The 24,703-nt window shown below is 63.0% G+C and overlaps 2 protein-coding genes across 10 annotated transcripts in view; both read right to left on the reverse strand.

The window, feature by feature from the left end:
- Window positions 1–24,703, reverse strand: part of CSTB (cystatin B) — a 449,713-nt gene that overhangs the window by 383,087 nt on the left and 41,923 nt on the right. The window lies entirely within an intron of this gene.
- Window positions 1,433–13,682, reverse strand: DNMT3L (DNA methyltransferase 3 like). 9 transcript variants are annotated; one of them, XM_049104583.1, is made up of 11 exons: window positions 13,063–13,677; window positions 12,872–12,984; window positions 12,460–12,675; window positions 12,045–12,216; window positions 10,848–10,935; window positions 10,178–10,266; window positions 7,937–8,012; window positions 7,301–7,440; window positions 4,057–4,142; window positions 2,884–3,062; window positions 1,433–1,901 (listed from the first exon to the last, which is right to left on the reverse strand). In XM_049104583.1, exons 1-11 carry the CDS (start codon window positions 13,138–13,140, stop codon window positions 1,804–1,806), a joined length of 1,335 nt encoding a protein of 444 aa, XP_048960540.1. In that variant the 5' UTR covers window positions 13,141–13,677; the 3' UTR covers window positions 1,433–1,803. The 9 variants fall into 9 exon arrangements, 6 of the variants coding, with proteins under 6 accessions (XP_048960540.1, XP_048960539.1, XP_048960544.1 ...); XM_049104582.1 differs by having other exon boundaries at window positions 12,872–13,679; XM_049104587.1 differs by lacking the exon at window positions 12,460–12,675 and having other exon boundaries at window positions 13,063–13,674.

Raw genomic sequence — 24,703 nt, forward strand, 5'->3', positions numbered from 1 at the left:
TCATTCATTCATTCATTCATTCATTCATTCATTCCTTTATTTGACAAAGACAGAGTGTGAGCGGGGGAGGGGCAGAGGGAGAAGCAGCCTCCCCCCTGAGCAGGGAGCCCGCTGCAGGGCTCGATCCCAGGACCCTGAGGTCATGACCTGAGCCGAAGGCAGACGCGTCACTGTTGGAGCCCCCAGGCGCCCTGGCCTAGGTTTCATTACAGATCTTGCTAAATGAGCCCCTGGCCCCTAGACCTGTGACAACCACCCGTGAACGGAGGTTCATACGGATTCGGTGACGATGTGTCCCCAAATGTCAGTCGGGACCCTCTAGAGAGCAGAGCCAACAGGCTGTGCCGTATATACAGAGAAGCTCAGCGCAAGGAATTGCCTGGGGTTGTGGAGGCTCGACGAACCCAACACGTCCAGGCTGCGCCGGCCGCCAGAGACAGGGGAGCAGGGGTCCCCGGGGTCCCCGGGCGGCCTGCTGAAGGGCTCCCTGCTCCGAGGAGCTCAGCCTGGTGGCACTCGGACCTTCAGTGGTGGGTGGACGCCCACGGTCGCAGGCCGGCGGGGCTGCTGTAACAAAGTGTCACCCGATGGCTTCTAAACGCACTGCTCCCTGTTCGGGAGGCTGGAGGGCTGAGGTCCGGGTCCTGGCGGAGCCGGGTGACAGTCCTCCTCCTGGTCACACGCTTGTCATGCATCCTTCAGGGCCAGGGAGCGCCTGGGCCTCATTGACAAGGGCTCCTGTCCCACTCTGGAGTCGCATCCCAGACGTCCCCTGGGGTGCGGCACAGACCTTCAGACCGTGGCACCCACCCACGCTAGGGGGTCGTCTGCTTCCCTCAGGGTCCGACGGTTTAAACAGCAACCTCATCCAAAAAACACCTTCACAGAAACATCCAGAATAATGTTTGAACAAGCGTCTGCGCCCCGTGGCCCAGCCATGGCGAACATAAAATTCACCATTACGACGAGTGTCCCGCTTCAAGATACTCTTTAAAACGATCCTCAGAGGGGCAGCCCGGGGGGCGCAGCGGTTTAGCGCCGCCTCGGCCCAGCACGGGATCCTGGGGTCCTGGGATCGAGTCCTGCATCGGGCTCCCCGCATGGAGCCTGCTTCTCCCTCTGCCTGTGGCTCTGCCTCTGTGTCTCTTATGAATAAATAAATAAAATCTTAAAAAAATAAAAAAGATCCTCAGAGGCTCCAGTTTGAGCCCCGCTGTTCTGCAGGACGTGCATACCGCTCACGGCGCCGGCGCGGGCCCCGGGCCCCCTCACCCCTGTCGTGACGCTCAAGGACACGTCGTGTGTCCTGACGACCTAGGTCTACGTCACTTGGGGGATTTTCTGGCTAACGGGGAAAGATCTCTCTAGGATTCGTTCCGTGTCACTTGAAACCAGCTCTGCGACGTGCACAGAAACACGAGAAGATGACCAGTGACGACCACAATAAATATATTTTTAACTTCTCAACCGGCACACAAGAAACATTTTCAGTGGCAAATCTGCTTCCCAACATGAGGCTCGTGTCCCTGGCTGGGTGCTGGGAGCCTCACGCCCTCTGACAAGGTGCCCTGCGTCACCACACCCAAAGGAAAGATGTGTCTGTAGCAATCTTGGGAAATCCAAGGTCAAGCAAATAAAACAACAATTTGGAAAGGAAAAAAGAAACAATGTAAGGAAAGTTCCCCACTTCTAGGAAAAGTCTTTTTTTTTTTCCCTCCTCGGTAAAATATATCATTTATAAAGCGGAAGCGAGTTCTGTTGAAAAATATTTGAAATATTCTCTCAGGGGGAGAAAGCAGTTCTTCACCAGCTTGGCTGGGCCCTGGAGGGGCGGCTTTGTCCTCTGCCTGTTGTGCGCCAGCAGGGACAGTTCCTCTCGGGAGGCCAAGGCTGAGTGCCTGCTGCCAAGGAGAGAAGGGGGCTCGTTACCAGCCGAGCTCCGCCCGGGGCCGGGGTCGGGGTCGGGGTCGGGGGGCACCGGGGGGAAGCTGGCCGGTGCCAGTCCCGCTAGACAACCCGGGGGGCTCCACGATAAACATGCTTGGAGGCTTCCCCCGCCTCAGTGGCAGGTGCCGAGCAGTCCTGGGCCCCAGGGGACGAGACGCCCCGTGTCTCCCGTGCCCCCCGGGGGCGAGCAGGGCCGGCCTCTGCTCAACGGACCCACTGCCCGTGTGAAGAAGCCCCTGCCCACTCGGTGGGCAAGGCTGGCTAAACCGCCATGTGCATCCTCCCAAGGAATTACTGCACCCACGATGCAGAGGGTACCACGCGCGTCCCCTCCGTGCTGGAGGCCCCACGGGGGGCCGGCGGGGTGGGGAGCGACACGTGGACCTGGCTGCAACATGATGCGGCCGGAGGGACGCCCGGCTCTGGACCTGGCAGCGGCACCCCCTCTACCGTCTTGGGGCCCGGGCTTCCCACCGGATTCAGAAGCTTCTGGGTTTACTTAGTGGATTAAGGCCACAAATGAGGAGCGGGAAGCACGCAGAGCCCCTCGCCGCTGCCTGCCCCCCCCCCACTTCCCCAGGGCCGCCCTCCCGTCTGGGGGGCGACGGGGATGACCGCGACCATGACCGGGATGACCGCGGCTGGCCGTGCGGAGGCAGCTGCCCACCTGCAGCGAGCTCGGGCTCTGTCCTCACCGCTGGGCTGGGTGAGCCCTAAAGACTGTGCCCCTGTGAGGCCACTTGGGGAACCGGGGGTGGGGGGTTGGGGAGGAGAGGTGGTGCTCGGGGCGAGAAGGGCATCAGGAAGCTGCTCCCCGGGGGCTCCCCCTGCATGGCGCCCGGCCCTGGCGGGCTGGGCCCAGAGCACTCGCCACACTACAAGTGGGGGGATGCTGGGACTGGGAGGTGGGGGCTGGGGGGAGAAGTTTCCAGAAACCTGCTGTCCGGAGGAGGAGACTTAGCTCAGATCCTGGCCACGCTGGCTCAACCCGAGGGCAGGCGCCACATGGTGTGGGGTATGGGGGGACGGCCGTGTCCTCCGGGGCTCTGGGGCACAGCGTGCAGGTGTCCTGGGAGCAGAAAGCTGCCCGGAGGTGTGAGGCTGGGGCACCAGGGCTGGGGATGTGGTGGGGCCCAGAGACAGACGGGATGCTCGTAAGAACAATCACGAGAATGTTCCGGCAGCAGAGAAGGGGCGCGTGTGAAGGCCCAAGGCAGGCGTGTGTCAGGGACGGTGGTTCAGTACAGCCCAGGAAAGCACTGTGGTTGCGCTTGTGTTAGCGTGGGAGTGTGTGAGCCTGTGTGTGCAAATGAGCGTGAGCCGGTGAATGTAGGAGCAGCTGTGTGAATGAGTGTGAGCAGGTGGGTGTGAGGATGTAAGTGTGAGCTAAATAGGAATGCGTGAGCAGGTATGTAAATGAGCATGAACAGAGGACTGTATGTCCTGAGTGTGAGCAGCTGTGTGTGAACAGGTGTGATGTGTGAATGAATGTGAGCAAGTGTGTGTGTGTGAGCAGTTATGTGAATATGTGTGAACTGGTGTGACTGAATAAGTGTGATCACATGCGTGTGAGATGTGTGTGTCAATGAGTATGAGCAAGTTGTGGATGAGTGTCAGCAGGTGAGTGTGTGAGCAGTTATGTGAATATGTGTGAGCTGGTGTGGCTGTGTCAATGAGTGTGAGCACATTGGTGTGTGAGCAGGTGTGTGGGTGAGTGTGAGCAGATAGTGAATATGTGAGCTGGTGTGGGCGTGTGAATGAGTGAGCACACAGGTGTGAGTGTGAGCAGGTGTGAGCAGGTGTGTGGGTGAGTGTGAGCACACAGTGTGAGTGCGAGCAGGTGGGGGTGTGGGCAGGGCGGAGCTCCAAGGGGCGGACAGGGTGCCAGGGCGCAGGGGGCGGGCACACGGGTCCCGGGGAGACGCCGGCCCCTGGTGGAGGAGCGAGGGAGGGTCCCCGGGCGGGAGCGGCACTGCCGAGCTGGCGCGCCCGGGATTGTGGGGGTGGGCGGGAGGCCCGGCAGGCACGGCCCGGGACGGGGACACCCGGGCTCCTCCCCGCTCGTCGGCGTCCCCAAAGCCCCCACGCGCCCGAACACGCAGCAGACACCTTTTCACGGCGGGGATGTTGCTCCACACGTGCACGGCGTCCCGCACAGCTTGGCCACAGACGTCCTGGATGGTCACGGGGTCGGCCTGACGGGTGCAAAGGCGGCGGGGGTCAGGGTGACGGGCACGAGCTCGGCCCCGCGGGGACCGTCGCCGCAGCCGCCTTCCCGGACCGGCCGCCTGGCTCCGCGGCGCTCACGCGTCCCGCGATCCCTCCAGCACCTCACGAGGGAAAGGAGCTGAGAGAATATCCTGAAACTGTTCACCAGGAGACCTGTCGCCTTTCCGTCCCCGCGGGTCCCGGGGGCAGGGGTTCCCGCCCGCCGCAGCTCAGACGTGGCTTCCCTGAGGGACAAAGATGTCCTTGGTCCTTGGGCTGAGGTCGTTTTGCTCCCGGAAGGTAGGAGGCTTTGCCGGCAGACAAAGGGTTTGTGCCGGGGCCTCGAGCAGCCGGGATTCCGGAGCCTCGGTGACCCTGGAAGGCCCCGGAAGGAAGGGCGTGGGGTGGGAGGGGACAGACCTCCCAGCAATGGGAGAGCGAGCCACGGAAGGGAGAAACTGAGGCAAGAAGCCACCCAGGCCCTGGCCCCTAACAGGAGATAGGCTGACTGTGCCCGCGTGGACTCAGGGGCCGGGAGGGTCCCCCGTGGACCGTTTCCGACCCCACATGGGCCTCCCCGACCCCAACACCGGGCTGGGGGAGCCACCCGCCGCCGGTTGCTCTGGGCGGATGGAGGTTTCTGTGCTGCGCCCCGCGGAGCCGACCGCCTGGACCCGCACACGCGGCTGAGAAAGGCTGACTGTGGGCTCGGGCCGCGTGCGTGACCCCGGGAGCACCGGCGTTTAGAACGCGTCCGTCGGGCCTCCTGGTCAGACCTGGCCCTTGTGCTCCGGGCACCCGGGGCTGTAGGTCTGGTGTCACATCCCCTCCTGCTCCAGGCGGGGCTGGCCCCCGGGATGGCACCCGGGAGGGGACGCTGACACCGGCAGCCCAGGCTCCTTGACCACAGAGGAACACGTGGCACTGCAGCTCGCTCCGCGCTGCAGGAGCACATTTAACCCGGACCCGTCGCTGGGCCCATGAACACGGCCCGGGGGGTGGGGGTGGTGATGGGGGGACCCGTCACCGGAGGGAGGAGGAGCCGGCCCGGGCCTCTCCCTGGGGACTCCGGCTGCTCTGACGCAACCGCCCCTCGTGCTCACGCCCGCCTGCTGTTCCCTCCGCCCGCGTGCCTCCCTCCCTGCTCTGCTCCCTACGCTCATCACAGGTTTTCCTCCCTTTTCAAACCGAAACACGGCTGTCGCGACCCTTTCATTCAAAACACGGGTCGCAGGCCGGAGCCGAAGAGCTGGGACCTGCACCGGGCACGTCTAGGTCCCCCCCCCCCCCCCGCTCCTGGCAGGACGGAGGGTCCCCAGCACCATAGGAAACATGGGGAGCCGCCCCTTGGGCTACCTCTGGTTTGGGACCACTTGCGACCCCGCCAAGCGCGTGTGCGAGATGCAAAGTCAGCACGTGTGCCGCTGGTAGCCGGTGCCCAGATTTGGAATCTGCACTTTTGGGTGGACCCACAATTCTTATTTAAAAAAAAAAATTTTTTTTAAATAAATAGTGCAGGTTACAAACCTGGTCCCGGCTGCTGTTCCGAGGAGGCTTTAGGCTCCTGACCGAGGAGAAGCCATCAGGGACGAGGAGGAAAGCAGGGGCATCACGAGGACGCGTGGTGGCCCCTCGCGCAGACGACTTCTAAAGCTGTAGCTCACGGGTGGCACTCTAGGGGAACGTCACTTAGCGACCTCGGAGGCCGGGCCGCATAGCCTGTCCCCTCAATAGATCGAAAGAGGAAAGCGACCCAGTTATCTCCGCAGACTGGAAAGAAGAACGTCTGACGGAGCCGACAACTGTTCTAGACGAGCGCACCGCAGAACGTGGGAGCTGATGGAAGCTTCTGGAAACGCCCTCAGCTGAGTGAAATCCATCAACCCCAACCTACGAGCCAGCGTCAGCTTCGTAGGGAAACACGGGAACGCCTCTGCGACCGGCAGACACAGCCAGGGCTGCCCCGTCGCGGCTGCGGCCCGACATCCTGGGACAGGCGCCTGCGCGGCGAGACCGGAGGGGCCCAGGGACCGGCTCAAGGACCCAGAAGGAAGGAGAGAATCAACCGGGAACCACTGTCACCCGCACGGGACCCCAGGAGGCGCGGGAGCCCGGGGATGCAGAGGAGCCAACCCGGCTCATCAAATGCAGTCGGACGGCAGAAAGGAAGGTCCTGCTTGTGCCGCCGGAGAAAGTGCCAGAAGGGAACGGGGGTCCCAGGCTGAAACCCAGCAGGACTGCACGGGAGGGAGCCGTGCACCCCACGTGACCCCACGGCCCTTGCCTGGGGGCACTCGGGGCAGTGGACACGGCTGTGAGAGTGACAGCTTGCCCAGCGGTGTCACCTCTGGGGCACGTCCCATGATGTCCCCGCTCGCCCGCATCGCCGTGCCGTCGTCCCCCCATAAAGCCACGGCAACCCTGACACCCAGCAGCGGGGAGCAGACCGCACGCGTCTTCGCGGCCGCACAGAGCAGAGCCGCACAGGGTCCTGGGTCAGAACGACCAACGAGGGGGGCATCTCTGTGGAGGGAGGGCTTCCCGGGGTTTGGGGGGGGCCCTCCACTGACCGGCTTGTGTTTGCATAAAGCATGGGGGCGGCTGCCAGGACTTAAGGGGACAGAGTCGGCAGTGAGGACTCCTGCCATGAGCGCAGGGGACATGTCCTCAGAGGGGGACACCAGGCCCCACCGGGGGCTCTCCTGGGGGGCGCAATGCTGGGAGGGGCCCGGGCCAGGTGAGCCCAGGACGGCTGCTCCCAGGGTCAGGACGCTGGTGGTGCCCCCCGAGGATGAGTGCACGCCTGTGAGCGTGAGTGCACGTGTGAATCCGTGTACGTGTGTGGCGTGTGCCAGCGCACTGCGTATTGTGTGCACGTGTCATGGGGGTGGCATGGGGCCCGCGGAAGCACACCTCTTGGGTCCTATGTGCATGCATGAGCTCCTATGTCGTGTGCGGTGCGTGCCCCTGTGCAACGTGTACGGAGATGGTCGTGTGCACACACGAGAGCCCCGCGGTGGCCTGTCTAGAAGTGCAGGAGCAGCGTGCCCGTGCAGGGGACGCCCTCCAGGCCACCTGACGGCCCGTGCCTGGCGCGTCCCGGGGAGGCCGCCCTCACAGGCGTGGACGGTGGTGCCGCACGTACCTCCAGGAAGCGAGTGGCCACGGTCTGTTCCTCTTGCGTCAGCACCAGGTTGTCCACGAACATCCAGAAGAAGGGCTTCGGGCAGCCCGGCCGGGGCCTCGCGTACTGCAGGACGCGGTGATACTGGAACAGGTACCAGGCTGGGGAAGGGACGCGGGCGTGTCTGGGCCATGCCCGTGGCGGAGGGGGGAGGCTGAGTGGCTCTGCGAGGGCGCGGGGTGACTGCAGACGGGCCCCTCGGTGTGGCTGGCCTGGCCCCCGGCCCCACCTGCTCCCCGGGCAGGCCTGTCCCCCCAGAGCCAGGGTGGCCCCAGCGCCCAGCCTCACCCAGCGCACCCACATTGGGATGGGTGTAACGGGGCTGGCAAAGCACGTGCGTGTGTCCCCCCAGGGAATCCGTCCACGCAGAGCAACGGGGCCAGCAGGTGGGGGCCGCTCTCAGGTGGGGCCACGGCTTCCCGTGGGTCAAATCCACCGCACCGTACTCGCCGAGCAGACGGGCTACTCGTGCCGGTGACACGCGAGGACGGCCATGTCTGGGAGCGTAGACAGCTGGCACCTTCTGCTGTCCGTCAGGGTGCAAATGGGCGTGGGGACCAGAGGCCCCGGGAGGGCGGGTGGGCCGCGGACGCTTACCCGGAGGATGGTCACAGGTGTGGCCCAGGGCGGGTGTCGAGCCGTACACCAGGTTGAACGGGCCCCATCCTTCCACCTGCGGGACGGGCACACTGCAGAAGGCAGCACGGGCACAGGTGCCCACGGGCCCACAGCCGCAGGCGCCTCGTGTGTCCGGGCGGGAGGCTCACCATGAGGCCGAGCCCCCACGGGCCCTGGGCGGGGAGGTGAGACCCACCAGGCCACACCCGCCGAGTGGGCTCTGGGCCGCCACCGGCCTCGGGGATGCGGGGAGCCCGGCCTCTGTCATCAGCGGGGAGACCAGCCCTCCTCAGGGACTTGGAGTCTGAGGTGGCTGCCCCGCGAAGGTGGGCACGGCGACCCCCCAGGATCCACGGGGAGGCTGTGTGCGCCCCTGACGTGACAGCCGGGCACGGCCTTCCCTGCCCACCACGCGGCCGCAGGGGTCAGCAGTCACTGCAGGCTGGCGGGAGCACACGAGATCCACCCCACCCCGTGCCCAAGCAGACCAGAGGGCACCCTTCAGCCCCAAAGTGACCTAAGTGCCCCCCCCAGGAGGCCTGAGGGACTCCCACTAATGACAACCCTAGCTCCTGTCATTCTACTAAAAAAAGACCGAGACACGCAGTCCCGGGCCCCTGGTTTTCAGAGAGCACCTGCTCCCGAGCCGACCTGTGCTTCCCGGACCGGCCGCCTCCCCGCTCAGCAGGCGCCTGTGTCCTGCGGAAAGCCCCCGGCCCCGCACCCCCCGCCTGCCGCCTGTGTCCCCAAGGGCTATTAATGCTCTGTGTGTCCCCCTCCTGGGGCAGGGGGCTGGGCAGCGGGCTGGGAAGGGCAACTGACTGGAGCCGAGGGTGGAGGAGGGGGTACGGGGCGGAGGTGGTGGGTGTGGGCTGATGGGCCGGACACGCAACCCAGCCGACCCCGCTGACCCCCACCTGCAGTGACGCGCCCAGAGGAAAACCCAGCCTGAGCGACAAGTCCCCGTCCCGCCGGCGGCCTGGCCGCCCCCTCCAGCTGCACCAGAAACCCCCTGAGCTCCCTTGAAATCCGCCCAGAAACCCACGGCAGGAGCAGGTGGTGCCTGCTGCTCCCCATTGCTTGGGGGGCTGCGATAGACCCGCCCAGGGGGCACAGGGCTCGGGACGAAGTGAGGTGGGGACGGGGAGGCCGAGCGAGGCCACACCCGCCTGAGCTGGGGTTGCAGTGACAACCCATGTCACGCACTTACTGGTAGGAAACAGATTTCAAGTATTTGTATCAAAACTGGACGCCCAAAGAGCCAGCCCCTGGGACCCCGCAGCTCCCTGGCCTGCGGTCAGCACCCCCTCAACGGCCAGCACCCCCGGCCCAGCCCCTCTGCCCACGGTCGCTGGCTCAGGGGGACAGGCTCTGTCCTTCCTGGTGCCAGGGACCCACAGACCAGGGCCTCCTGCCCCGGGGCCCCCAGGAGGAGCCTCCCGGCCCCTTCCCATCATCTGAGGCCTGGTGAGTCATCTAGGCGCTTCCTCCAAGGTCACTGCCCAGGCCAGCAGAAAGCAGCCTCCAAGGGAGCCGGAACATTCCGTCAGGTGTTCAGAGGATGCCCCCCGTGACTGGCTGTTCAGTTCAAGACTTTGTCTGAGAGGGCGGTGGGGGTTAGTCCCGCTGCCCGGGCAGCACCGGCCCCGCTGCTGGGACTGGCCCCTCGAGCCTCAACCACCCGGACTCGGACGGGACCCGGCCCGTGGCTCTGCTCTGCGCCCGGGCGGCATGGGGGCCGCGAAAGCACACCTCTCATCTCCGCCACTGCCTGCGGGGTGCCATTCCTGCAAGCTCCCCGGCCCCCTGGGCCCCCAGGACCCCTGGTTCCTCAGGCCCCCCCAGCTCCCCAGGCCCCCACAGTTACCCCCAAGCCCCCTGGGCCCCCAAGCCCCCCAGGTCCCCCAGCTCCCCAGGCCCCCCAGGCTAGCTCCCCAGGCCCCCACGGCTCCTCCCAAGCCCCCTGGCCCCCCAGGACCCCTGGTTCCCCAGGACCCCCAGGCCTTCCAGCTCCCCAGGCCCCCACGGTGCCCCCACGGTGCCCCCCAAGCCCCTGGGCCCCCAGGCGCCCCAGGCCCCCCAGGCCCCTCTGGCTCCCCAGGCCTCCCTGGCTCCCCCCAGCCCCTGGCCCCCCAGGCCCCCCAGGTCCCCCAGGCTCCCCTGGCACCCCCACGGGTCCCTTGCACATCTCCTGGCCCCCAGTCACACGGCGGTCCTTACATCCCTCCTCACGACATCCGTGACATCATCCAAGTGCTTCAGTCCTGCCGGGTTGGAACCACCCTCCAAGAAGCCCAAACTCACGAGCTCTGCACGGGGAGACACGAGGGGAGCACAGGGGGGCGAGCGTTCATTTTGATCCCGCACAGAACAAAGGGCCAACGAGCGATCAGGAAACCGCACACTCAGACTCGGTCTCTAGGACGACGCGGGGGCGGGGGCGGGGGCGGGGGCGGAGGCCGCTGGGGAGCAAGCGAATCCCACTGTGGATGGATTCAAGAACTCAAGGAATTTGTTGCAAAAGCAGACTCCCCCCCCACCCCGGCCCCACTGTTGCGTCATGCCCTGGGTTAGGAAATCCTGACGCCCTGGTGCTGGCGCTGATGTCACCCAGCCGGGCTGTGACAGCTACGGGCGTGGGCTGCAGGGGCGCGGGCACAGCCCGGGAGGCCTCGGCCTGTGGGCGGACGGGAAGGCGGGAGCAGCAAGGGTCTTATGATTTCCCCCAGGGAGGCGTCGCCTGGGTGGGCAGATGAGGCAGGGTGGCCTTGGGCCCTGACCCCGGGCGCCCCGAGCCGGCCGGGCGTCTGCGCATCACGGGGCGGCCTGGGGTGCGAGGGAGGCACGGGCGTGTGGCCGCTCCAGGAGAGCTGGGCCTCAGGTCACTCACCTGTCCTGATGTCCCCAAAGAGGGACAGCACCCGGACCGGCTCTCGCTTCCACACGGGCACCGTTTCATAGGTCTCCAGGGGAGTCTCCTGTTGAAAACCCAGTTCCCGCTGTGACTCGGTTGCAGAGCCCGTGAGGCTCGGGAAAACCCCTCTCCGGTCCAGGGAGACACCCTGGAAGGCGCCTTCAAGGCAGGCTGGCCCCGGCCCGCCCCCGGCCCCCCAGCTGAGGTCTCCAGGCCAGACGCCCACCCAGTGCAGGGAGGCAGGCGCAAGGGGCCTTTCCTGATCGCGGAGGAAGAAAAGCCTTTCCCGGGGAAGCACTTCGTCGGGACTTCTCGGGGGATCCTGACTACCTGGAGTGGGGTTCCCCGACTCCTGGCCTGAGCAGCCTGAGCAGGAGCCCCCAAGCCACGTGGGGCAGGGTCTGCCTGTGGCTGCAGCCGATGGGTGGGGGGTGGCGAGGTCAGAGGGCACCAGGAAGGCAGTAGGGTCTGGAACAAGTGCAGCTCTGATGGACACTGGGGGGGTTCTAGTGTCCTGCTGTGCTGTGGGGGTGAGGGTGGGGAGGTGAAGGCTAGGGGTGTGGAGGCTGCGGGGGCTGCAGGGGTGGAGGCTGGGGGAGCGGGAGCCCGGGCTGCTGGGTCCAGTGTGGCCCTGCCGTCCCTGCCTGCTGACCCAGGGTCACTCTTGCGTCTTAGGTTCCAGGGCGCCCGTAGCGGTGAGTATAAGCTGAGACCTAAAACCACTAATTTACTTCTACTCTGGAGGCACAGTCCCAAGTCCAGGGGTGGCGGCTCTGGGTCCCGCTGGGGACGCTGAGGGAGAGCGTCCTGTCTGGACCCTCGCTCCCATTGGCTGGACTCGGTGGTGCCCCTGTGCTGAGCCCCCTCCCACCCGCTGCTAATGCCTCCCTCCCTGCCTGGCTGGAGGGAGCACCCCTGCCCAGCCAAGGTGCCGGGAGCAGGGAGCACTGGGAGCATCGGGAGCACCGGGAGCACTGAGTGCAGGGAGCGCACCCCCAAGAAACAGGAAGGAGCATCTGCTTAGAGCCCTTGGCCTCCCCCTCACTCAGAACCCAGGGCTCTGCAGAGAAAGCAGGGCTGGCGCGAGGCCCTCAGCCTAAGGCCCCCGCCCCCCTCCCCTCTCCCCTCTCCCCCCTCCCCCCTCCCTCTGCCTCCCCCCTTGCCCCCCCTCACCGATTCCCGGTTGCAGAAGGCCTTGAGCCAGCCCCGCCACTTCTTGCGCCTCTGCAGGAGCCCGCTGCGCGGGAAGGGCCGGCACAGAAAGCACACCCAGTTGCTCGTGGCCTGAACTCTCCCCGACGTCCCGGGGGCCACCAGGGTGTCCACACACTTGAAGCAGTAGCATCTAGAGTCAGAGAGGAAGCGGCAGTGACCGCGATGGCATCCCGCTCCCGCCCTGGACACAGACCAGGGAGCCTGCCTCCTGTGAGAGGTCTCGCCCCCCACCCAAGGTGCAGGGGTGAGGGGGAACTGTCACCCAGCACGGGGGGGAGGGGGTGCAGTCCCTGCCAGGGACCTGCAGGGACAGGAAGGAGCCACCTGCAGAGGACAGCGAGGGGGGAGATGCCCTCAGCCTCCGGCTGCCCACCTGCGGAGCCAGGAAGTCAGGGGCTCCCAGGGACACAGGTGCAAGGACCCCAGCTGGGGGGGCGTGGGGGGAGGACCATGTGAGTGGGATGGTGGCCCAGGACCCCAGGGGAGGGAGCACAGCTGGAGCTCGGCCTCCGCCCCCGCCAGCCCCGGGGGAGCGGGCTCTGCGTCACTTCCCGGCTGGCTCCGACCGAGGGAGCCGCAGAGCTTGGCACTAACAACAAAAAGAAAAATCAGGAACATAAATCTTTCCACACCCGGGGCCCTCAGGTCAGGGCTCACACCAAACACAATATTTGGGATGAAAGCGGAAACCATCTTGGCGGGAAGCCCCCACCGGGCTCCTTCGCCCGCACTAGCCCCCCAGCGCCCCCAAACTCCCCCCAGCCTGGCCGGCGCCCCCGCCTCACCGGGTGCAGTCCGGGTTTTCGCAGATGAGCAGCGTGTCCCTGGAGCAGCAGATGGAGCAGTAGGACTGGTAGCCGTCGTCGTCGTACAGGAACAGGCAGTCCAGAAACTTGTCCTCGGAGAGGGGCGGGGCCAGGCTGGCACCTGCTCTGCCCCAGGCCCCCTGCAAGGCCCCCCTCACCTCCCCGCTTACCTTGCACGGAGCGCACATCCCCCCCTCGAACAGGGGGTGCTGCGTGTGCACCTGGAGGCTCCCGCAGCAGATGCACATGCCTTCGGGGGACGCCCAACGCGCCGCAGGAGCCGCGACGCCAGCAAACAGAGCACCGCGCTTAGCAACGCACGTGCGAAATAAGCGCAAGACCCCGACCCCGACAAACCCCGGATGTTGTGGGAAAACATGAAGAACTAAGCAAACGGGAACGGATCCTAGGATCTGGTCGCGCTCACGGATCGGGGGCTTAGCCGGGTGACAGGTCTCCCCAAGCAGGTCTACGGATCCCTCTCCAGATCCCAGCTGGCTTTTTTTTTGCAAAAATTGATAAACTGATCCTAAAATGCCTATGGAGGGGCCCTGGGTGGCTCAGTCTGGGAAGGAATGGACTCGTGATTTCGGCCCAGGTCACGATCCCAGGGTCCCGGCATCCGGCCCTGCGTGGGGCTCTGCGTGGGGCTGTGCGTGGGGTGGGGAGCCTGCTTCAGGATTCTGCCCAGCGCACCCGCTCTCCCAAATAAACAAATAAATCTTTCTAAAAAACGTACAGGGAAATGCAAGGGAATCGAGAACTGGCAAATGGACAGAGAAAGGAGACTCGGGCTGCCCGCCCGCCTTCGCCCGGGCAGCGCTCACCTTCTATGTCTCTCCGGTCCACCTGGACTTCATAAGCACCGACACCTGCAAAAGGCGGCCGCACGCCCGTTCCCTCTGCCTCCTGTCTCTCCCGTGTAAACGCGGCCGAGGGCCCCGGGGGCTGGGGGCCCGGGCGGGGGGTGGGGGGCCTCCTGCCCCTGCCGGTTTCCGAATCTTGTGTAAATATTCCAGAGGCCCGGGAGTCGGGCGCGGGCCCGGGTGGCACCCTCAGGGATGGATCCGCCCCGGGAGCCTCACCTCTGCGGGGCCGGCACGAACCGGGCGCCGGCTTGCTGGAGCCCACCAGGATGATGTCCCTGCTCGGCTCTGCCTCGGGCTCCAGGACTGGGACGGCCACCAGGGGACCCGCACCGGGAGACGGGCGTGCACGGGGGGAGATGGGCCAGTGGGCCTCTGCCGGGAACCCTGGCGCCCCGCGTGGGGGTGAACCAGACCTCCCGGGGCTCTGGGGACACCTGCCCCTCCCGCCCCAGCCCCCGGGGCCAGGGAGACCTGAGGTGGGCGCTGGTCCTGACAGGAGGCCCGTGTGCCCCTGTGGCGTGTCCCTCCCCGCCCGGGGCCCTGCCACAGTGTGGGGTCCGGTGGGCTGCTCCCCACAAAACGGAGGGCGGTGGGACCCAGGTCCTCCCGCAGCTGGGGTCCCTGGCACGCCCTCTCCTCCCCGGTCCCCCCAGACCCCCGCCTGCGGTCTCCCGGGAGGGTACCCCAAGCACAGGAGGTCGGAGAAGTAGAGGGGCTCACGGATTTCATAGGTCTCAGGCCAGGGCTCCTCTGCCGGCGGGGCAAGGACTGAGCAGTCCAGGGTTACCCGGGGGGACAGGGCCATGGAACCCGCGAAGGGGCTTCCTGGTGACCCGCAGGACACGCGCGGGGTGGAAGAACTGGGGGCAGGGGTGCAGGCCCACAGGAGAGCACTGGGGTGGGGGCGCAGGGTTCCCACGTGACGTGCGGGGGCGGGGGAGGGGGCGGGAGCGCAGGGGAGGGGCGGGGAGTCTCACTGCCAGGGGGTGTGGGGTGGAAGAGTGAGGGGCTCCTGGGGGCGCTCACCCTGGGGGGGCTAGGGAGTCCAGTGGGGGAGGGGGAGCCCTCAGGGTGGGTGGGGTCCAGAGCCCACCTCTTTGAGGGGGTTTAGGGTGTGGGCGGTTCAGTAAGGGGGCGCTGCTGGGCGAGGAGGTGGGGAGCTGGGGGGAGGGGTGCTGGGGGCGGGGCTTGGGGGCAGGGGGAGGTGGGGCTCCAAGGGGGGGCTCCAAGGTGGAGAGGCGCCAGTGTGGGGCTCCAGTGTGGGGGGCTATAGCAGGGAGGGTCCAAGGGGAGGGGCCTCTAGCAGGGGCGGGGGCTCCAGTGGGGGGTCTCCAGCAGGAGGGGGGCTCTGGGGGGGCGGCTCCAAGAGGGAGCCTCCAATGGGGGGTGGTTATAGCAGAGGGGGCTCCAGTGGAGGCGGGGATCCAGCAGGAAGGAGGCTCCAAGGGGAGGAGGCAGGAGGTGCAGAGGGCAGGGTGAGGGGGTTCTGTGGGGTGGGGGGGCTTAGGTGGCTGGGGTGGCCCCCAGGGCAGCGCGAGGAAACAGGAGCCGGGGCATTTGACGCAGGCGGGAGGGGGTCCGTGTGGCGGGAGGCGGGCCCATAGGGGAGCCCCAGGGGCCGTGAGCAGGAGGTTCTGGCTGGTTTGGTGCTGGGCAGACCTGGGGGAGACATCAGGGCGGGGGTCAGGACTCCCCTCCTCCCAGCTGGGGCGTGGGCCTCGTGACTTGGCAGGATGGGGGGGGTCTGCAGGGAGAAACCCGACAGGACACCCCCCCCAGGTCCCCAGGTGGACGTCAACAGGGACAGTTGCCTGACCGCGTGAGCCCTGGGCAGGATGTGCCGACGAGGGCCCCCCAGTCGCCCCCCAGCACCGCAGGACCCCTACGTGTGTCTGCCCGCCAGCAGATCACCATGAGACCCCCGTGGACCCTGCCCGGGGGTTCCCAGAAGCTTCGAGGTCATCAAAGGCAAAGTCCAAAGCCCCGGCGCAGCCAAGAGGGACCGAAGGAGCCCCAGAGGTGACACGTCACTGCGGATCTTGGGACATTAGGGAAAACCAGGGAAATGTGAGCAGCCTGCGGCTCCTTGGTTTAGGTCACGGCCCATCCGTCCCCGCGCGCAACACAAGACCGTGACCGTGGGGGAGCCGTGCAGCGTGCAGGGCTCTGCGCTCCGAGCTCCGCAAGTTGTCTGCAAATACTAAACCGTTCGGGAATTAGTATTTTTCGTGTAATACAGTGTCAGTAAGCGTGGCCACCATTCTGCACGCGCGGCGCCTCCCCGCGACTCGCTTGTTTGGGATCTAGGACTTTGTGTGTCTTGATCACCTTTACCCATTTGTCCCCCGACCCCTCACCCCCCGCCGCCGGCAGCCTGTTCTCTGTAGTCGAGTCCAGGGCGTGTGTGTGTTTAGATTCCACATACGAGGGGCAGCCCCGGGGGGCTCAGCAGTTTAGCACCGCCTTCAGCCTGGGGTGTGATCCTGGGGTCCCGGGATCGAGTCCCACGTCCGGCTCCTTGCATGGAGCCTGCTTCTCCCTCTGCCTGTGGCTCTGCCTCTCTCTGTGTCTCTCATGAATAAATAAAATCTAAAAAAAAAAAAAAAAAGATTGCACATGCAAGAGAGGTCCTGTGGGAGACACAGTTATCACATGGTCTCCCTCATACGTGGAATTAAGAAAGAGCACAGAGGATCACAGCCGAAGGGAGGGGGAAATAAGACAAAGTCCGAGAGGGAGACAAACCATAAGAGACTTTTTTTTTTTTTTATAAGAGACTCTTAATCACAGGAAACAAACTGAGGGTGGCTGGAGGGGTGGGGTTGGGGGACGGGGTCACTGGGGCACGGGCGTGAAGGAGGGCACGGGATGTCACCAGCACTGACTGGGTGTTTCGTGCGACAGATGAATCCCTGACCTGTACGTCTGAAACTAATAATACACTATATGTTAACTCTTGAATTTAAATAAAATAAGATAAAATTAAAAAAAAAAAAGAGAGAGAGAGAGAGGTCACCCAGTGTTCGTCTTTCTCTGACTTCTTTCGCGGAGCATCGTGCCCTCCGGGTCCATCCGCGTTGATGCAAGTGGCAACACTTCCTTCTTTTTGGTGGCGAGGGCTACTCCCTGAGCGCATACGCGTGTCTTCTCCGTCCGTCCATCCAGCCTCGGACGCTCAGGTGGTTTCCGCGTCTGTGTTGCTGCGAACGACGCTGCAGGGGGCTCGGGGGTGCGGACAGCTTTGTGAGTCAGTGTTTTCCTTTTCTTTGGATCAAAGCGCAGAACTGGGGTCGCCGCCGGGTCGTAGGGCAGCTCTATCCTCCACCGGCAGGTAAGAGGCTCCGATCTCAGCAGCGCGCGGCCCTTCCTGTCATTCCGATCCCAGCCATCCTGCCGGGTGTGAGGTGATGTCACTGCAGGTTCTGATTTGCATTTCCCTGATCAGTGACATTGAGCATCTTTCTCTGTTCCTGTCGGGCACCTGTAGGGCTCCTTCGGAAAAAGAGGTACGATTCCGATCTGCTGCGCGTTTTGTAATACAGGATTGTTTGCTTCGCCGCTGCGGACTTATCCAGGGTTCTTTATATATTTCATCTATTGACACCTCATCAGATATCGGATTTACAGATGTGGAGTTTTGCAGTTTCAGGTCTTACATTCAACCCCCCCCCTTTTTTTAAAGACCTTATTTATTCATTCACAAGAGGCAGAGATGCAGGCAGAGGGAGAAGGAGGCTCCCTGCGGGGAGCCTGATGCGGGACTCGATTCCGGGACCCCGGGGTCACGCCCTGAGCTGAAGGCAGATGCTCAACCGCTGAGCCACCCAGACGTCCCACATTCAAGTCTTTAACCCATTTTGAGTTTATTCCTGTGTGCGCCTTGTGTGGGGTAAGGAAGCGATCTAGTTCAATTCTTTTGTGTGGGGTTGTCCAGTTTTCCCAACACCGTTGATAGAAGAGACCGTCCTTCTCCCTCAGTGGATTATTGGCTCCTTTTTTCATAAATTCATCGGCCACGCACGTGTGGGTTTATTTCCGGGCTGTCTACTCACATCCGTCTACTCATCTGCGCGTCTGCTTTTGTGCGGCGATCGCACCATTGTGACTACGACAGCTCTGGGTACGGTCTGAAATCAGGAAGTATGATGTCGTCAGCTTTGTTCTGCTTCCTCACGATTGCTCTGGCCATTTAGGGTCCTTTGTGGTTCTGCACAAGTTTAATTTTTGTTTGTTTGTTTGTTTTTTTGCAAGACATGCCATCAGAGTTTTGCTCGGGATTTGCACGGAGTCTGTAGATTGCTTGATGTGGACGTTGTAACAATATTAGTTATGCGAGCACGGGATGTTTTAAGATAGCCTCTGAACATTTAAAAATATTTATTCTAAAATTGTTTTTACATTTTTTAAAAAGATTGATTTATTTCTTGTCAAGAGCGTGGGCACGTGTGCGAGCGCTCACAAGCAGGAGGGGCAGAGGGAGAAGACACGGAGAATCCTAAGCAGACTCCCCGCCGACCCTGAGGCCATGACCTGCGCCAGAACCAAGAGTCGGATGCCTAACGGACTGTGTCACCCAGGTGGCGTCCCCCCATATTTTTAGTTTTAAATTTACGGGGGGGGTTTGTAGTAAAAATTGTCTATATTGTTTTCTTCTCCTTTTATTTGGCATGGTTTTGTTTTTTAACAAGGACACCAGAGTGAAAATCATCACGGGGACCGGGAGCAGTTGGGGCCCCGAAGCCCCCGGCCCATCCGCAACGTTCCAGCTGACACAAAGGGATGTGGGGCTCCAGGGGCCCTTTTGGCTCCACGGAAGGGACGGTTTTCTCATTGTTGGGCCCAAACAGGCAGAGCACGTGGGTGGCAGGAGTCGCTGGTCCTCACGGGTGGGGCAGCGGCTCACAGAAGGTCGTGCACTTGGGGAGTGGACAAGCCCTGGCATGGCCCCGGGTGCTCCCACGCAGGTGCCGTCCTATCAGTCCTGGGGTCCCTTGCACCCTGTTGCAGCTGTCTGGAGTGGGGCACAGAGAGGGGGTGCCCTGGCGGTCTGGAAACGTGCTTCAGAGGAGCCGGCGTCTGGGTGACCAATCCCTCGGGCCACCACCAAGGTCAGACCCTGAGATATGCGGGCTCGTGGGGTGCTGGGCCTGCGGGGATCTCTGGACACCTGTTTTCACCCATGGAAATCACAGGAAGCCTAAGACCACACACACGGAGAGTCCCATGTGCAAGCAAAGGGCAGGACCTAAAATAGGCTTTCTCCACCTCCATGGGAATTACTCGTGGGGCCAAAACCTCTCCAGCCCTGGCCGCAACCCTGGCATCGTCCATGCCCTCCGAGGGCCGGTTCTGAAGCTTCCCCGGTGAACCCCACCCCCGCCCAACCCAGATCGGGTTCCCGGATACCCCTGCCTTCCCAAGGCCAGGACGTCACGGGGTTGGGGTGGGCACCGTGCAAACCCCCTGGCCCCCTGTGCAGGAGCCGCCACACCCTCAGAGCCACAGTGGGCATGTGACTGGATCCCTCTTGGCCAGGTGGTCACTCCCGGGTGGCTGCTAACACCCTCCTCTGGCCTGATGGATCACCCACAACTTGATCCCGGGGGAGTTCAGATGCTTTCGGGCCCGAGGGAGTCCTCCAGACCCCTGATGGCCTCCAGCCCAGCTGGGGTCTGCGGGTGCTCACGCACAGCCAGAGTGGGTCCCACCCTGGTGTCAGGACACCAAGCGGACTCAACACTGGCATCCCGGCCATCGTGAGGGAAACCCCCACCCCACGTCAGCCCTCATGCTGTCTGTCTTTCTGTGTTTGCACAGTGGCCCCAGGAAGAGCAGGATGGCCTCAGGGTCCCATACCAGCAACCAGAGAGGGTGATGGGGCAAAGGAAGCAGAGAGGGGCCCCGCAGCCAGGCAGTGATGCGCCTCTCCCGGAGTGCGTGCTGGCCAGGGCAGACGACAGGCACGGCTGGATGACAGGTACCGCCGGACGACTGTTGCTGCTGCCCCGGATCATGTTTGGGAAGCGACAGAGTGTGGGTGTCCATCTGGGGCCTGGGGTTCAGGTCCTTTTTCTTTTCCTCCAGGTAAGAGGTGGGGGCTCCTGTAGATGAGTCGCACAGAGGAGATGCGGAGACAGCTCCCAGGCCGTGGAGCTCACAGATGTCACAGCTCGGCCCTGTCCACAGACGACGGCAGGCTCCTGGGGTAGAAGCTGTGCGGTCACCTCTCGGCTCCGGAGCGGGCTTCCCCAACGGGGCTCCGTGAACGCACTTTGATGTGTAGTGTCTATAAATGCGCCTAAGGCAGATGCTCTTTGCCAGGCGTGTGAAGGGGGGAGACAGAGGGCCAAGCGCTTCCCCCGCAGGGCTTCTCCCAGAGACTAAAATGCACCCATGGGAGTCATGAGCCCCCCGGGCAGAGCACGGCCACATGGCACATCCTGGGCCAGTCTGACCTCCAGCCCCTCCCAAGGCTCCCCGTGCCCCCGCCCCCCAAGCTGCTGGCCCCGGGCTGGGCACAGAGCTTCGGCGACAGAGGCAGGGAGGGGCCCCTGACCACTAAGAGCTGGCCGGGCCTCACCACAGGGTCCCCTGTGCTCCCGTGGGAGCTTGGTGACTGTGACCAGAGAGGAAAAGACAAGGTGCCTTCCAAGCTGTGTCAGCACAAGCCGTCCGCAGAAATGACCAGACAACCCCCTCTCCTGGCTGAGACGGGGACTGCCGCTCCTCCCTGCCTCTGCGGGGATCCCCAGAACGGGCCCCTTCCCCACAGCACCCTGTTCGGAGCTGGGGCAGGGGAGCCTCGGGAACGGGGCCGCGGGCGACTGTGCTGGACACACCGCGTCCACCGAGCACACCGCGCTGCCGACCTGCACCGGACGAACACGTGCGCCCCTCACGGCCCGTTCATGGGGGTGAGGTGTGAGGCATGTGTTCTGCGGTTTTCATTCCTTGGTCCTCGTGCATAATCTGCAGGGACCTCCCCTCCAACCATGAAGCAGGTGACATTTGTCCTTTGTTCTCTGCAGACTCAAGAGGGAGGCAGGTAGGGACGGGCCAGCCCCCACCTTGTGTTTTGGGCCTGAGGTCTCCAGAGAACCCTGGTCTGGGTGGTGCTTCCCAACTGCCGTGGCTCAGCCCCCGGCCCCCACCACCAGACACTCGGCAGGGCCAATGAGTGTCCAGGCCCTGCCCAGGGGGGGCCGGGTGGGTGGGGGGAGACTGGGAACATTGGTTCAGGGGTGCCCGTCCGAGGCTCTTTTTTTAAAATTTTATTTATTTACTCATGAGAGACACAGAGAGAGGCAGAGACACAGGCAGAGGGAGAAGCAGGCTCCCTGCGGGGAGCCGAACGCGGGACTCGATCCCAGGACCCTGGGTCAAGCCCTGAGCCGTAGGCAGATGCTCAACCCCTGAGCCACCTGGGCATCCCGGGACCTCTTAAGTGATTTAAGGCTGTCGAGTGCCCCCCAGGCCAGGAGTCTCACTCCCCCAGCCCCGGGCTGCCAGCACCTCCCCAACTGGTTCCCTTGTCCCCTGTCCCTGAGGCTGGGAGACTCCCCAATAAGCATAGCTTGACTCTGCTCCAGGGGCCGGGGGCCCTGGTCGAGGCTGGGCAGGTGACAGCCTGCGGCCAGGTGGGCAGGGGCCTGAGGATGGGGGGCTGGGGCCGGGAGGCAGAGGAAGGGCGGCCAAGGACACCGAGGTGGCACGCGGGCAGCCAGCAGGGCAGGACACGTCCATGTGAGGGGCAATGTGGGGAAGGCCATGCAGCCCAGGTCCCCAGATGTGACATGTTTCTTCGGGGTCCCCTGTACCAGCTCCGTTTGTCCCATCTGGTGGCAGGGCTGTTGGCGTCCCAGCTCAGGCCCCAGCGTTGCCCTCCCTCACGTCTGTCACCAACCCTCGAGGCAGGCTCCCCGTGGGAAACCCCCCGCCACGACCCCAGCCGCCCCACGGTGCTTTCCCCATGTTTGTTCAGTGCCCAGTGTCTCTTCTTCTGGGCTTTTCTGTGATGCTGGGCCGTTGGAGACACGCTTTTAACCCTTGGGTAGCGGGAGCTGCAGTGGCACCTGCTACTGAGCGGGTCCACATCCAGGGCTGGGCCCAGGGCGCTGCTCCCCGGCGCCCCACGGCCCAGGGCTTTGGCTCCTGGGTGGAAGGCCTGGCAGGGGAAAGGCCACCGAGGGCCGAGGCCAGACGGAAAGGTCCTGTGCTGGACGCTGGCCCGGCAGACAGAAGACAGAGGGGACAGGACGGGCCCTGCTCCACAAAGTCCCAGGAAAGCCACAGCGGAGCGGGCGGGCACCCTGTGGTGGGCGGAGGTGGGGTCGGAGCCCGATTTGGGAAGATTAAGCCGCTGACGTCTGGACCATGAGGCACAGGTGAGGGTGCACGGGTGCAGAGCCGTGGAAGAGTGGGGACAGCCAGGCAGTGGCCCTCCTGCCTCAGGCCCGCTGGCCTGTGACAAGGGAACAAAAGCCATGCAGCAGCAGGGACATGGTGCTGGGATGTTGGACCACCCCCCCCCCCCCCCGTCCCTGCTTCTGCTCCACGTCGGCACACTGTCAACCCGGGGGGACGGCCAAGGGAGCACACGGTGTTCGGGGCAGTGAGGCCACTCTGCGTGCTCCTCCAATGGTGGCTTCGCGTCATCACACATTTGTCAGAACCCACAGAATGTGCGACACCCACAACGAACCCCGGTGTGAACGCTGGCCTCTGGGTGACGGTGACAGCGGAGGCACCACAGAGGCTCCATGCCCACGGCGGTGGGGAGGCCAGACTGGGGGTGTAGGGTAACTCCGAACTCTCTTCTAAGTTTTACTGAGACCCTAAAGGTTGAAATAAAATCCATTTTTTTAAAAAAAGGAAGTGATATGGCTTTTAGAAGAGAAGAGAAGGTGACCTCTGAAGTGGGGGCGGGCACGGATCTGGGGAGGGTGCAGGAGGACGCAGTCACCATGAATGCAAAATGGACACATGGAATTAAATTTATCAGAATTAAAACTTTTAATTTATCAGAATTAAACTTTTTACCAGAATTAAAAAGTTCTGCTCCTCGAGGGATGCCTTTAAGGGAACGGGATGGCAACACCCAGATTAGGGAAAATACGCGCAGAGTTTTTGTATTATCTGACCTGAAACTTGTGTCTGGAATATGCAAAGAACCCTTACAGATCAATAATGCAAACAACAATTTTTTAAAAACAGTCAAAACACTTGGACAAGGCAGTCCATGGGACGACAAGCAAGCGGGCAACCGTGCATGGATGTCAAAAACATTCCGCATCACGCGAAAATGCAGATTAAAACAACAAGACACCACCTCAAACCCACCAGAATGGCTCTAACCAGACAACACCCGGGTTTCAGCTGGGATCCTCGGGTGCTGCTGGCGGGGATGCAAAATGGTGCAGCCGCCGCGGAAAACCGTGGCATTCCTTCAGTTTGTATTCACCTGTGGCCCAGGACCTCGCCCTTGGGTGTTTACTTGCCCCCAAAAATGAAAAAATGAGAATCCCACATCAGCAGTGTCCACGGTGCCCCAAACCGCCCTCCAACGGGCAGGTGGAGGCGCAAACCTGGTGCGTCCAGCCGCGAAGGGACTGGAGCCCCGACGCTGCAGAGACGGGGCCCGACCTCAGGCATCAGCGGAGTGAGCGGAGTCAAGTGAGAAAGGGCTTCCATGAGATCGTTCCCTTTATGGAAGACCCCGTGGAGCAGCAGCACGGGTCTCCAGTGATGGGGAGTGGTCGGGGTGGCCTCCAGGAGGAGGCCGGGGAGCCCCTGGGGAGAGGCAGGCGTTCTCTGTTATAAAGAGAGTGGGAGCCGCAAGGTGGGGACATCTGTCAAACCTGAGGATTACTCAAGGTCTGTGTGAGTCACTGCATGTAACTCAATAAAGACAAAATGGAGAAAAAAAAATCCATGAGAGGAGTCTGCAGACTCAGGTCCATCATTACCGCTGTTCTCTAGAATTTCTGCCTAAAATGAAGGTCTATTTTATGAAGCCAGTGGTTCCAGCAGAATCTCCTCCCCTTCTCACCACCAAGGTCTTAGAAAAACATGGTTGCCGGGTGCTCCCCAGAGTGGTGGACTCTGCAGACCTGCGTTTCCAGTGCGCTCCCGGGGATGCCAACGCTGCTGCTCCAGAGACCACACGCTCTCAACGGAAGGCACTAGCCAGACCCCAAGGGGTGGGCTTACCTGGCCATGCTCTGGGCCACTGGCTTCCCTGCTGGACAGGTGCCGCCCCAGGGCCTTTGCACCTGCTGCTCCTCTGCCTAGAGTGCTGCTCCCTGCAGAGCACCTGCTGCTCAGGTCTTTATTCAGAGGTGTCTTCTCAGGCAGCCCCCTCCTGTCTCACATCACCCCTCCTTCCCTATGCCCATTTCTCTCACCCTCTCTGCTTTGTTATCCTCCTTTGCACTCTTCGCCTCTAGGTGCAGCATGGGTCACTTATCTATTCTGTTTATCACGAATCTCCTCCTGCTAGAGTGAGAACTTCTTGGGCAGGGAGTTTGGTGAGTTTGCTCTCCCGGAACACTGCCTGGCACAGAATCGGTGCTAAATAAATGCTTATACACTTCACCCTGCATTCATACCTGGCACACCTGGGATCCTGGAGGAAGGAGCATGCCTGGTGTCCTCCCTCTGATGCCTTTTACTCAAAAAAGGAAGTGAATAAACCCTAGAACCTTCTGTCAAAGCAAAGACCACCTGGGAAGCCATGCGCAGGTTAGAAAGCATGCATTTATTTTTTTTAAAGATTTTATTTATTTATTTATTCATGAGAGACACACACACAGAGAGAGAGAGAGGAGGCAGAGACACAGGCAGAGGGAGAAGCAGGCTCCATGCAGGGAGCCCGACGTGGGACTTGATCCCAGGTCTCCAGGATCACGCCTTGGGCTGAAGGCAGATGCTCAACCACTGAGCC

The sequence above is a fragment of the Canis lupus genome, chromosome 31 (assembly GCF_003254725.2).
Source record: "Canis lupus dingo isolate Sandy chromosome 31, ASM325472v2, whole genome shotgun sequence".
Lineage (NCBI taxonomy): Eukaryota > Metazoa > Chordata > Mammalia > Carnivora > Canidae > Canis > Canis lupus.